Genomic DNA, 13,606 nt, shown 5'->3' on the forward strand with positions numbered 1-13,606 from the left:
GAGCTGAAAGCACAGTAAATGGGTGTTATTTCTACCAGTTTCCCACCCCCCCATCCTTCCTCTTTTTTTGTTGGACAACTGCCTTTTATGTAACTCAGCCATTCCATTTTCTCACACCCACCTCACTACAAGCCACCCCTCCTCCTTTTTTTTTTTTTAGCCACCTGGGAAGGCCAAGCTAAAGGCCTAGAGTTGGGGAACACTATTAAACCGACTCCAGCCTCCTTTTTCCCCAAGCCAGTCTGTGCAAAGAGCACTCACGCACCCCCTTCCCCTCCCCACGCGCGCGCATTAGCTTTCAAGACAGTCTCTTCAGTAGACGGAGACCAGATCTCGTGGAGCATCATCCCGCCTGCGCAGTCCGTAGTCGCAGTTTGCCCCTGAGGTGAAGTGACGTGCACGGGTCCCTTTCTATGGAGAGTCGCAGTCTCTGAAAGCGCAAGCTTTCTGTTCCAACGCCAGGCAAACGTGCACCCCAGGCACTGTGTCCTCTAGCGGCTAACTCTCGTAGTTCATCTGTGAGCGCTCACCTACACCTAGGGGGTCCGGGCAGGAGTCAATTGACACTCAGACCTGAGTTCTGAGTAGGGAGGAAAGTCTCCCGAATGTAATGAGGCTGGGAGGCTCGGGTGCAGTCGCTCGAACCGCGGCGCAGCTGATGGTCTCCTCCATGGCAGATGGTCTTTGAGCACAGATTTGCATTCATTGTCTTCAAATCTGTTTTCGCGCTGGCGTTCTAGATTTCAACAGCAGATCTACGCGCAGATCAGAATACAAAAAGAGAAGCAAGAAAATAACACCCAGCCAGGAGGATTTTTTTTAATAGGTACCTCCAGCCGTCTAGGGTTTCAGCTATTTTGTGGAGCGACCGCTTCCCGACCACCAACCCTCGCCACCGTAGAGCTCGGCAGACAAAGTTTCCCTGACTCCCTCCTAGCCGCCGGTGTCTCCTCTGCAGGGTTCCCCGGACTTCAAGGATTGGAGAGGGGAGATAAAAGGGGGATTCTCGAAACTACAGGCCGCAGATCTCAGCCAGGCGCACTGTCAGCAACCTCTCCCATCTGCAAAGGTGCGTGTTCTTGCCCTCCCGGGGCTGTTTTTCTTAGCTCCTCCACCATTGCCCTCCGCACTCTATTTATTTAAACTGCGCTTGAGCCTCATTCCGCTTTTGCCTTCCTTCATCTCTTTTCTCCTTTTAACACTTGTAGCCTTCACACGAAGTGAGAGTCACCCTGGAACTCCATGATGCTTGGGAGACCGGTTCAGAAAGATAGGTGCCCAGGGGGAGGGGGGAGTGTTTGCGTGAAGCGTAAGTACCGGTAGTCACACTTTCTGTTGCTGGTAAGCATGCACACAGGTACAAACCCCGAGAATGAGTCTGCCGGGTTCCCCTCGCGCCCCCACCCCGTGGCCTTCCCCCCGCCCCCCTCCGCCCCTCCGCAGGCAATAAAAACCTGCATCTAGAGGCAAATCGGCACAGGCTCCCACGATCTGACAACTCTGAGTCTTGCTACTCTGTTTCAGTGCCGAATTTGGGGATCACCCTCCCCTGCCCCCCCCCCCCCCCGCCGCCCTTCCCACGTAGGCCAAACACTCGGAGCTCTGGCAGGGACTCGGGGCTTGCAGCTTGCAGTGGTAGCCTTTCACCTTCCGGACTTCGGGCAGTCTTGAGCTTGGGGAACGCCGCGCTAGGACCTCCGCCCGGTTTGCCCAGAACCGGCCAATCCCCGGCGTCCATGCAAATGAGGCTCCTTATCGGGCCTCGACTCCGCCTCCCGCGGCCCCGGTTGTAGTAACCATTCACCAGGCCCCCGCGCCGCAGCAGCCCGGCTCTGCAGCGCTCTCAGCCACCGCCTCCTCCCGGCTCCGGGTCTTCCCCTTCCTCTTACAACTGATCCTGTTGGGGATTTTTTTTTTTTTTTTTCTATATTGGAACGGTGGGGAGGAGCAGCGAGGGGGGACCAGGAGGAAGGGGAGAGACCAGGCAGCTATCTATCTCCTCCTGTTTTTCCCGGAACAGGTGATGCTTCTAAATTGTGACCACTTTCTGGAGAGCGCTCTGCAGCTAGGAGGATGCGGGCGACCTAGAGTGGAAGCCCCGAGTAGGCAGATCTGAAGCCACCGAGGATAAAAATCCAAACTTTGACTGCATTGCGCTTGAAGAAAAAGGGCTGGTTATTTCTTTGCAGAAGGGCCCCAAACTTCGGCACTTGTTCCCTTTCTCGGATTGCTTTGGAGAACGCCGTTTGCCGGCAGCATTGGAAAGTCAGAACGGTGTTGTCAAGTCACTTTTAAAGCGACAGTAGAGGACCAGACTTTTTAAATGTTTGGGATTCAAGATACGCTAGGAAGAGGACCGGCTCTGAAAGAAAAGTCGCTGGGCGCCGAGATGGATTCGGTCAGGTCCTGGGTACGGAATGTTGGCGTGGTGGACGCCAATGTCGCTGCTCAGAGGTAATGAGACTGGGGCCCTTGTCTCGGGTTGTGTCCGTCTCCCTGTGTGCCCTTCCCTCCCTCTCTCCCTCTTTTCCTTTCCTCTCCGTCCGTCTTCCCAGGCCGTGTGCACTGGGGCTCTCCCTGGGCGGGCAGGCCGCTGCAGCCAAAAAAAAAAAAAAAAAAAAAAAAAACACACCCCTTCTTTGGAGTTTGCGAACTACCGAGGCCATAGGTGTTTCTCATTTACTTCTTCCTCACAGTCCATTCTTTGGGGCAAAAAGAAAAAAATATTAAAAGTAGCATTCAGGCTTCACATCTCGGCGTTTACTCCTGGACTCTAGCGGAGTGGAGCGTGAGGACCCAAGCTGGCAGCCAGCACAGCAGCGGAGCCGGCTTCCCGGTCACTCCTAGGTTTCTCCGCTGCCTGCGAGCGCCTCTTCTGGGGCATCTTTCAGGATGGTTCTGAGACTCGGGGAGTCCGGCGGCCAGATGGTGGCGGCGGCGAGAGGATCGGGAGAGGCCACAAGCGGCTGCCGGGGAAGGCAAGGCGGTCGGGAGCTCTGGGAAAGGAGGCGCGAGCAACCGAGTCCTGGGTCAGAGAGACGTTGGGCCAGACGAACCCAGGCGGCGAGAAATTAAAGAGGAAGGACCGAAGCACCGGAGACGTCGAGGTCGAGAAGAAAATGGGGATCCGTCGCCTGAGCCGCAGAGAAGATCAACCTCCACTTTTGCGGGCTCCTCAGGTTGATTTTGTCTCCAAATCTTCGGGTGTGTGGATGGTAAAGACTTGTCCAGGGTTCCATCCCACGAAGACGTTCCACTCCCCGTTTCTTACCATCGCTTCTGAACTGGGATTCTGGACTGGTCTTGGTGTTCGGTCCCCCGCCCCTTCCGTTCTCCAAGAGCTCACAAACTTCTTCCACGACTATCGTCTTCCCTTCCGCTCTCCGCGCCACCTCCTTAAATCTGGACTTCACACTGAGAAATGACCATTTTCCCGGACAGGCCTCTTCTCCATGTGTCCCGGGTAGAGCGAACTGGGTGCCACCCTTGAAGGAGTGGAAGCAAAGGCCGTATGCGCCGCCGGCGAATGACTGACGCCGAAGCCGTGGCTGCGGTACCCGACTGCCACCCATCCGAGTCGGGATGCTCAGTGATCCCTGAAGTAGATGGTACCTCGCAGAGGCCGCGGCTCTCGAAAGCGATCTGAAGGCTCGCCCGGCGGCAAGCAGAGGGAACCGAGGCCGCTCCGCAGATCCACACCGTGATCCATCTCCTTAGCAGTGCTTAAAGACATCTTCCTTTCTTCCGGTCCGAAATAAAATGCACTTTGTTAAAGTTTGAACAGGCAGTCAGAGTTGGGGGGCGGGGGAGGAAGGGTGGTCTAACCAAAATTATACACCTTTCAAGAAAGTGGCTATGCCGATGCCCAACGCAAGAATCCAGAAGACCTCAAGGCCACCGGGCTGCCCTCGCCATCTGTCGGCTCGCCGGCTCCGCAAGCTTTTCATTTAAATGTGGCACATACGGAGGCAGGTATACAGGGAGGGCCTGTGTACATATTCAAGGCCCTGGAGGGCCCTGGGTCCAGCTTTACATAGTCAGGGAATTGGAAAAAACAAAACAAAAAAATCAACAAACCAACCAACCAACCAACAAACAAAACGCTTGAGTGCGGGTCTCCTGGGTCTCTGGCTAGGACGCTGACTGTCTCTTAACATTCTGGCTTTTCCACGTGGAACAGCTCTGGGAGGCGAAGGTCCTCAGTAGCCAGTGCTCAACCCTGGCCCGCTATTTCCCAGCAACAACTGCAGGGACGCTGTCCTAGATGCAGATCTCAGTAGAGTAAGGCAAACTATAGGTGAGGCCCTGAGGACAGAGACTTGGCCCCCAGGCTTCCCTCCTGGTAGGCTGTAGAGCAGGTCTGGTAACTCATTAGATAGGAATTAAAGGGGGGGGGGCGTCCCTTGTTCAAATGCAAAAGTATCTTATCCCCCTTAAAGCTGTGCCACAGCTTTGAGTTTTGGCAGTAGGCTGAAGGAAAAGATGGGGCGGGCATCAGAGGTTTAGAAACGCTTCTCAGGACTTCGGCGGCGGCGGACAGCCCAGGTCTTTCACTTCTACTAAAGGCGGGACAGCTGCCTGGTGAAGGGACTTTGGGAGGCTGTATAACCGGGCCGTGGAAGCAAGGTGCCAACTCCTCCAAGAGAGTATGCTTCTTAACCGTAAATGATGAAGGGCCTGAAGGTTTCGGGTCTTGGGTTCTTGGGGTCTTGGGGTCTGGGCCGTGGACCTCCTGAGCCTTCTGCCATGTGGTTTGGGCCCGTTAGTAACTGCCTAACACCCTGTCTTTCTCTCTTTTCTCCTTGTCCTGTCTCTCTCCATCTCGTCCTGTGCAGCGGAGTGGCCCTGTCCCGGGCCCACTTTGAAAAGCAACCTCCTTCTAACTTGAGGAAATCCAACTTTTTTCATTTTGTCCTGGCGCTCTACGACAGGCAGGGACAGCCGGTGGAGATCGAGCGCACGGCCTTCGTGGACTTTGTGGAGAACGACAAAGTAAGCGGACCCCTGACGCCACTCACCCCCCAACCAGTCACTAAGGATTCCATCTGTCACTTGCGACACCTTTCCCCGCTCGCATCATCAGGGATGATAAATTGAGGCTTCTCACCCTCAGCCTCTAACTCAGTGGATTTTTTCCCCCCTGCACCTCAGTGGGGCCCCTACTTCGAACCAGGAACCAGGCGCTAGCGGCTGTGCGCGCCTAGCCTTGGGGTCAGTAATAGCAGCTGGCCACCGACTGACCTCTGAGAAAACGTTCTTTAGACCTAGTTTTAAAAGTATACCCAACCCTGCCGCTGTCAGCTTTCAGGTTATTTATTTATTTTACTTTTTTATTTTCACTCTGCAGCGGGGAAGAGGGCAGGGGGTGCAGGTGGGTTAGTTCAGCCTTATGTGGCAACTCAGGCCAGCTTTCTCTGGCTCCCTTTCCTTCTTGAGACCCCTTATCCTCCCCCCGCCCCCCCAACTATGCAGTGCCTCCTTTGAACTCAAACCCTGATGTGAGGGCTGGATTTGATCCCAAATGAAGGTTTGTTTACCTAAACCAATATATGCCCAACAGCTGGTACAAAGGGAAGCCTTGGGTAGTAGTTGCCAAGCCCCTGAACCCTTGACCTGGTTACTCCCGTTTTTGTTTGTTTGTTTTTTGTTTGTTTTGTTTTTTCAGAATAGGACGAATGCTGCCTGTTCTAAAAGACAGATGGGCTCACTCTTTTTTTTTTTTTTTTTTTTTTTTTTTTTTTTTTTTTTTTTTTTTTTTTTTAGAGAGAGAGAAGCCCAGAGACTTGCTAAGGACAGATAGATAGATTAGATGGGGACTGTTTAAAGACAGTGTTGGTGTAGGTGTATGGTCATCAAGGCTGGAGGCAAGGCAGGACTGCACTCATGAGGTTTTTTTTTTTGAGGGGGGGAGCTGGTGAAGGTCAATGGTTGCAGGTCTTGACAAATTTCCCAAGATGGCCAATAGCGGGAGATGCTCCTTGCCCTTTGGCCCAGGGGCTGGACCAGGCTTGTTCAAGGTGGCAGACCTGTTTCTCTCATTTTGGAGGGCACTGAAAAGTTCAAGAATGAAAGGCTTCTGTCTTTTCAGGAGCAAGGCAACGAGAAGACCAATAATGGCACCCATTACAAATTACAGCTCCTTTACAGCAATGGTAAGTGGCTTCTCAGTCGTCAAGCAGCCAAATGTGCTGTGGCTACCAGCTACTGAGCCCTGGGAGGTATCAGACTAGTAAGGGCAGGTCTGGAAGGAGGGGGTTCTTGGTTGGGGATGCAGTTGAGGGGTATCCTCCAGGGTAGGAAAGTGGTTGGGGTGGGGGAGAGGATCTCTGCCATCCTTGTCCACCACCTGTCCCCTCCCATGCATGCAGGTGTCCGGACAGAGCAGGACCTCTACGTCAGGCTCATCGACTCTGTCACCAAACAGGTGAGCCCTGGAGGCAGCTGCCTTTGGCTCCTCACTTCCTGGGTTGTCTGTGACTTCTGCCTTTTGCATGATTTTCACTGTGGGACTCACACTTCTCTTCACCTCAAGTCCACTCTGGGGGGTACCCCCTCACCACCCCCTCTCTGGTTAGCCTGTCTCATCTGCTGTGGGTATGTGTGGGGGTTGAGGGGGTGGCAAATAAAAGGCTGAAGGCACCAAACAATTTTTGAAGATTCAGTTCACCGGAGAATTCCTCTTTGCTTAAGAGCTAAGGGGCAAACTTCTTCAGCTGTGTCAACCAAGCAACCACTCTGGGTCTAGTGGGGGAGGGTGAGATCTCCTAACTGAAAGTGAAAGGGACCCGACCTTGCGCTTGTTCTGAAGTCCGGTGTCTCCCTTCCTGACAGCCCATAGCCTATGAAGGACAGAATAAGAATCCCGAAATGTGCCGAGTTCTACTGACACATGAAGTGATGTGCAGGTAAGAGCCACTTTTTCCATGGGCTTGGTTGCAAAGCTGAGGGGAATCCTGGGCCTGATTTGCTAAAGGCACCTGGTTGATTTGTCGGGCTGATCTCGGAGACCCCTCCTTGTCTTTAAGGCCGGTTCTTTGGAGCATAGCCCTTAGCATTGGGAAAGGTGAAGCGGAAGACGGATGCCATCCCCCTGGCTTTCCCGAATTTCTTCCACAAGATGGGAAACCTCAGTGGCTGCTTAGGCTGCTCAGAGGTTGAATTCGAGATGGGGGCTTCCCTAGGACTCTTGATTACTGTCCCGGCGGGGCGTGCGCAGGGTAGATTTCCCGGAAGTGCCACTTGTGGAGCTAGTTGCCGAGCCCTAGGCACCACCAGAGGGCTGAGAGGCTCATTTCCAGGCTCCGGAATCCTAGGCCTCTGTCCTCCGTGGGGTGCCTAGGCTTTTTATCCCTTTCTTCTCCCATGACTGCAAACTTTCGCACCAGAGCCATTTCTTAGGCCAAGAAGAAATCATGGGGCATAAAAATCAGAGGCGGGGCGGAGGCGCGGGGGGGGGGGGGCACCAATCAATACAAGTTAGGGAGAAACCATGCTTGAGACATCTGAGGTTCTAGGGAAGATGGATTCAGAGACTCACCCTGTGAAAGGCACAGTCTGTGGAGTTCTTCCCTCCAGAGCCCAATCCATTCTATTTTGAGCTCTGCATATTGCCCCCTTTCTTCTACTTATATAGAAGAAAATTGGTGGTGATGGTGGTGGTGCAGAATTCATCCTCACATTTAATCTTTCAACTGATGTTACCGGAGCGTCTGGTGTGTGCTGTTTAGTCCTCTTCGAGGGTGTTAATGAGCCTCCCATGAAAGGAAGAGGACAAGCAAAGGAAACTCTGGGAAGAACTCAGTATAAAATGTAAAAGTCTGGTTTCTACACTCTTCTCTCCAAAGTTGGCCTGGAGGGAGAGCCTCAGTCAGTCCCTCCCTCCGTCCTGCTCTCAATTCATTGGCTGTTGTTCTCACCCCAGGCAGTTTGGGGATAAGTGCCTCCCCCCCATCTGATTTAGTAGGGACCATATCTTAGGCAGCTCTCTAACACCCCGCCCTCACGCCCCCTTAACCCAGCCAGTAAGAATCATAACAACCAGACATGCTTGTTTAGGTTGTGGCAAAGATAATGTTAGAAAGCTAAATACACCAAGAGGTAAAGTTGAGCCCTGGCTATGGCCTAAGCTCCGCCCCCCCACCCCCACCCACCCAGGTGCCACAGACTGGGTGGGGTGTGGGCAGTGCATAGGTACTCCATTGCTTGGGTCTGGTCAGAAGGAAGCTACTGTTCCAAGATGTATGTGTCGCTGATGCCTAGGCTATACAGTCGCAGCGCTTTGATTTGGTTGGCTAGTCAAAAGGAGGGGTTTTTGTTTGTTTGTTTGTTTTTTCCTCTCACTCCTTTTTAAGTATCTTTGTTTGGAGAGACAATCTTAACAGAGAAGAAAGGCCTCAAATAGTTCCTTGTCTAATAAGGCCTCTCCATCTCTTTAAATAATCCCCACAACACCTTATGCAGCAGTAGTTAAGGATGACATTTTTATTTTTTTAAGCCTAATCAAATCCCCCTCATTTTATGCTGCTTAAATAGCAGTATCAATTTTTAAAGCCTCTAGTTTAGTCTGCATTAGTAACACAATATAAAAATTTAATGTTCTGTAACTTCTCTGCAGTGGAGAGCTGGGAAGATGCACTCTTACTTTCTTTCCAAAACTAGATCCTCAAACAAATATTAATTATAGGTCAGTAAATGATCTGTTGGATGGGTCTGCGGTGTGCGTGTGTGTGCGTGCGTGTGCGTGTGTATGCGCGCTCGTGTGTGTGTGTGTGTGTGTGTGTGTGTGTGTGTGTGTGTGTGTTGGGAGACAGGGGATAGGTGAGTCCTTAAGGCACAGGGCAACGGCTCACTAGTCAAAAGAGGCTGATTCTCCTGGTAGGGGAAAAGTTCCTTCTTCATGTGACCAGTCAGCCACAGCTGTCAGTGATGGAGAAGGATAGTGAAATACCCATGTCTTCAGTGGTCAATTAGAACACATACTTCCATTGCATAGTCTTGTCTGGCATACCTGAGTACTTCCTGAAATGGTTTGCTATTCTGTATTCATTAGTAAAAGTTTCATTAATTGGTCTTTAGGCTTAGTGGTGGTGGTGGTGGTGGTGGTGGTGGGGTGTGTGTGTGACAAAATAAAGATGCAGAATTCATTTCTTTAGGAATAACTTTTCCATCCTTCCCTGGTGATCTCTGCTCTTCTCTTTCCTGACTTAGCTCATTTTGCCAATTATTAGCAAGGAGATATCTAGGTGTTATGTTGCTGCCAGCCACCCCTGTGCCCTCAATGCTCAGAGGGTTAAAAGATATTATAATTTGAACAGAAGTCGTCTCTAGGCCTACAGCTGGCTAATAACAGAGTTGTATTGAGCGTGAGCAAACCCCACAGCTGTGACTTTTCGCCACAAGGCGCAGGCTAGACAGAGCCCTAATCAGATGGGCCAGCCGGGCAGTGGGGCCAGTGTCTTTATCGGCCAGATGGTGTGAATTTAGACACTTTTGTTATGCAATCGCAGGGAGGAGTTGGGGAGAAGAAAACAAAACAAAAGCCACCATGCTGTGAGCTTATTTGAGTTTGAAATTAGAGACAGATTTTTGAAAGTTGAGGGTTGAATTTTAAAAAACGAGTTTGGAAGGGAAAAGGGCACATTAGCTTATCTTGGGCTGGAGTTTGGCTGACTAGACATCCTCAGACTGCGACCAGGGCTTCTTTTTTTTTTTTTTTTTCTTCTCCCTTCCCCAGCCATCTTTTCATCTTTCTTTCTCTTACTTTCCCCTTGCCTGAAAAAAAAAAAAAAAAAAAAAAAAATCAGTAAGACTCAGAATTGTGATAAAACTCAGGCCTCCAGCTTGCCTTTCTTTTTCTTTCCCCCTCTTCAAAGATTCCATGTTGGGGGAGAGGCCTTACGAGCAACTTAGTGTTTCAAGCAGAAGGTACCTCCAAATAAATTAAAGTAAACCAAACCAAACCAAACTGGACAGGGGCACAGTAAGAAAAAAAAAAAAAAAAAAAAAAAAAAAAAAAAAAAAAAAAAAAAAAACCCCAAGCCCTCAGGGTACTTCTGACCTATTGAAGTTCAGTCTTATTTATTTATTTATTTATTTATTTATTTATTTATTTATTTATTTATCTTTTTCTGTTTTATAGTCATTGCCAGTTGAAGACAAAACAAAGCAAGGGGTGTGGTGGCGCACACCTTTAATCCCAGCACTTGGAAGGCAGGTGGATCTCTGTGAATTCCAGGCCAGCCTGGTCTATGGAGTGATTTCCAGGACAACCAGGGCTACACAGAGAAACTCTGTCTCAAAAACCCAAACCAAACCAAAAATTTCTTCTCAGGAACTTCAGACTGAGAGACCTGCCTGTTGGATTATAAACCTCAGAGCCTTTGAACTAAAATAGATGAACCTGAAGTTGGTCATTCGGGCCTTGTCTAGAGAGGAAAGAAAAACATACTGTCACCCAAGTAATTCAGAGACCCAGTTCCTGAGTGTCAGCTATCCACAGTGTCATTGGACTGTGTCTCTCTTTCTTCCTTTCTTTCTTTCTTTCTGTTTTTTTTTTTTCTTTCTTCTGAGACAGGGTTTTTTTCTACATAGCCTTAGCTGTCGTCGACTTGCTTTGTAGACGTGGCTGGCCTCAAAATTCACAGAGATCCACCTGCCTCTGCCTTCCTAGGTGCTGGGATAACAGGTGTGCACCACCGCATCTGGCTACAACAGGACTGTGGGTTTCTATGGGTCTTGGGTTCACTGCTTCCCTTGGTTGTCAGGAATGCTAAGACTGACTGTCACTTAAAAACCAAATGAAACACAACTAGACTATATTAATGAGAAATTCTTTTTTTTTTTTTTTTTTACAAAAGCCAAAACCAAAACCAAAACCAAACAAATAAGCAAAAAAACTGGAAAAGGAATTTGTTTTAACTGAGAGATGCAGAGAAACTTTGAGTTTCATTCACATGGGGAAATACAACCAACTCCTATTACGTTTATATTTTCACTATTGAGGTGTAGCACCGAAGGCAATGTCTCTATCTGTTCTCTGGTAGGTGTTGACATTAGAGGTGATATTTCAATGCTTTCCTATTGGAAATAAAGGATCAGCCCTATAGTGTCTCTGTATTTCTTCTTTATAGGACATTTCCTTTCCTATCTTGCTTTCTCACATTGTACCATCCTGGCACAAGACTTACTTTAAAAAAAATTAAAAAAAAAAAAAAAAAATCTTTCCCCGTGCAAACCAGCTGAATTTGGTTGAGCAATTTTGCAAACTTACAGGAGCCTCCTCAGAATCATTCCTCCCCAAGCTAAACATATCGGCACATTCTGAGGGCATGTGTGATTGTAATTATATTGTGCCAGTGCTGCACACATGCTTGGGACTAGGCCGACAAGCTGGGGATGTTAAAAGAGAGTCTAGCTCTAAGGTCTTTAGGCAGCTAGTGTGTGTGTCGACTTTTAAAAGCGAGGTGATGGACAAAGTCATCTGGCCTGACCAGCTAAAGTTAACACCCTGGCAGGTGGGATTGGGAGTAAGGCTGGGTGGGGGAGGGGGGAGAGGGAATGCAAGGTGCTTTGGGAGGCTGGAGAACAGCTGACTAGAATTGTCTTGTTTTTTTTTTTTTTTTTTTTAAGACATGGTTTCACTGTCTAACCTTGGCTGTTCTGGACTCACTTTGTAGACCAGGCTGGCCTTGAACTCACAGAGATGGGCCTGCCTCTGCTCCCCCACCCCCCGCACCCCCTGCTGGAGTGCTGGGATTACGGGCATGCGCTACCACACCCAGAGTCTGGCTAGGATTAATTTTTATGGGTGTTAATATTGGGATGAATTGAAAAAAAATTAAAAGTTGAGACCTAATGTAATTTTAAAGGTCAAATATTATTTCAGAAAGTTTCACTGGCTAAGGCTGTCATCCAGGGAAGTTGAGACAGTTTTTAATACTTACTAATTTAATACATATCTCTGAGTTGCATCGTGCTCATTTGGTGAGCAGACTTTAGTGTCTCTCAAGGGCCTTTTACACTGAGGGTGGTAAGGTTGCCCACTGACTAATTTGTATATCTCCGGTGAGAGAGATGGGTTTCAAAAGTTTGTAAACATTCATTAAAAAAAAAAAAAAAAAAAAAAAAAAAAAAAAAGTGTGGCTGGGAAGATGGCTCAGCAATTAAGAAGACTTGAGGCTCTTGCAGAGGACCCAGGTCCAGTTCCAAGCACCCATATAGCAGCTCCTAATCACCTGTAACTTCGGTTCCAGCGGACGACACATGTGGTGCACATACATGCAGCCAAACGCTCCTGCACATTAAGTAGAAGAAATAAAATCTTTAAAAAATTTTTCTGCTAGGTGTAGTGGCGCACACCTCTAATTGCATCACTTGGGAGGCAGAGGCAGGCTATTTTTGTTGAGTTTGAGGCCAGCCTGGTCTACAGAACAGGTTCCCGGACAGCCAGGGCTACACAGAGACACTCTTGACTTGAAAAACAAAACACATTCCTTTTCTGCCTATGCTTTGCTTCTATATATGATATGCATGCCTGGTGTTCTAGGTGGCCATAAAAGGGCATTGCATTTCCTGTAGCTGAAGTTACAGATGATGTGAGCCACCGTGTGGTGCCGGGAATCTGACTTGGGTCCTAGAGATGAGCAGTCAGTGCTTCTAACTGCTGAGCCATCCTTTCAGTCCCCACGTTTGGTTGTTGCGTAAAAAGGCTGCAGAGGGTCACTGAACAGATCCCTGACTGGGGTGGGGCAGGTTTTGGAATCCCTTGTCATCACATGAGCTTTCTTCCTATTTCTCCTGTACTGTTATAACTTTCAAGAACTCCCATTACTTCACCCTCAGTGACTTAAACCTGGAAGCTGCTCTAAAGATAACTAACCCAAATGGTTCCCGGAGATGGGAAGCAAAACTCAGAGGGATTCAAGGTACTGGACTAAGTTCATGCAGTGAGTTAGTGATGGGTAAGATGTCAGACCTCTTGTTCCTTGTCCAGCAGTTTCTCAGTGGCACCGCCCTAGGTCTGAGCTGCAGAAGAGCCATGCTATGGTAGCACTCACATGCAGATGGTTATTATAACCATGTAGTAGATAGCCCCAACTTGTAGGAGTGGTCGTGAGCATTTAAGAGTCTGTGATCTGACAAGCAGCGGTTGGGGAGTGTGTACCATGTTGGCTTTCTCAGGTATGTCTGTTTAGTTTGAGCAGATATTTTTGGACTGGTGTGTTTGCTCTCTCAGGCCATTTGGAGCCTTTCTTTGTTGTAATTACTCTGGGGGCTTCTTCTTCTTCTTCTTCTCCTCCTCCTCCTCCTCCTCCTCCTCCTTCTCCTCCTCTTCCTCCTCCTTCTCTCTCTCTCTCTCTCCTTCTCTCCTCCCTCCCTCCATCCCTCCTCCTTCTCCCTTACTCAACATTTCTTTGTTGGTCTGTCTACCAGGATCCTGTACTTCACAGAGGAGACACCTTGGTAGGCAGGGACTTCATGACTGGGACTTGGACACATTCAAGTCCTATTTCTGTTCTGACGAAAATCATTAGCTATCCTTCTCCAACTTTGTGTTTCATTTCCTTCCTATTTTAAAGTGTATCACATTCTTTTTTATACATCCATT

At 49.2% G+C, this 13,606-nt stretch overlaps 1 protein-coding gene across 1 annotated transcript in view; it reads left to right on the top strand.

Annotated features, from left to right (window-relative positions):
* Positions 1–1,946: 1,946 nt before the first annotated feature.
* Ebf2 (EBF transcription factor 2) overlaps positions 1,947–13,606 on the top strand; it is a 202,087-nt gene continuing 190,427 nt past the window's right edge. Inside the window, exons 1-5 of the mRNA XM_051160756.1 lie at positions 1,947–2,454; positions 4,836–4,992; positions 6,089–6,152; positions 6,369–6,424; positions 6,832–6,905. Of these exons, the coding sequence (XP_051016713.1) occupies positions 2,324–2,454; positions 4,836–4,992; positions 6,089–6,152; positions 6,369–6,424; positions 6,832–6,905 (482 nt within the window). The 5' untranslated portion in view covers positions 1,947–2,323. The remainder of the gene's footprint in view (positions 2,455–4,835; positions 4,993–6,088; positions 6,153–6,368; positions 6,425–6,831; positions 6,906–13,606) is intronic.

The sequence above is a fragment of the Acomys russatus genome, chromosome 18, assembly GCF_903995435.1.
Source record: "Acomys russatus chromosome 18, mAcoRus1.1, whole genome shotgun sequence".
NCBI classification, from domain to species: domain Eukaryota; kingdom Metazoa; phylum Chordata; class Mammalia; order Rodentia; family Muridae; genus Acomys; species Acomys russatus.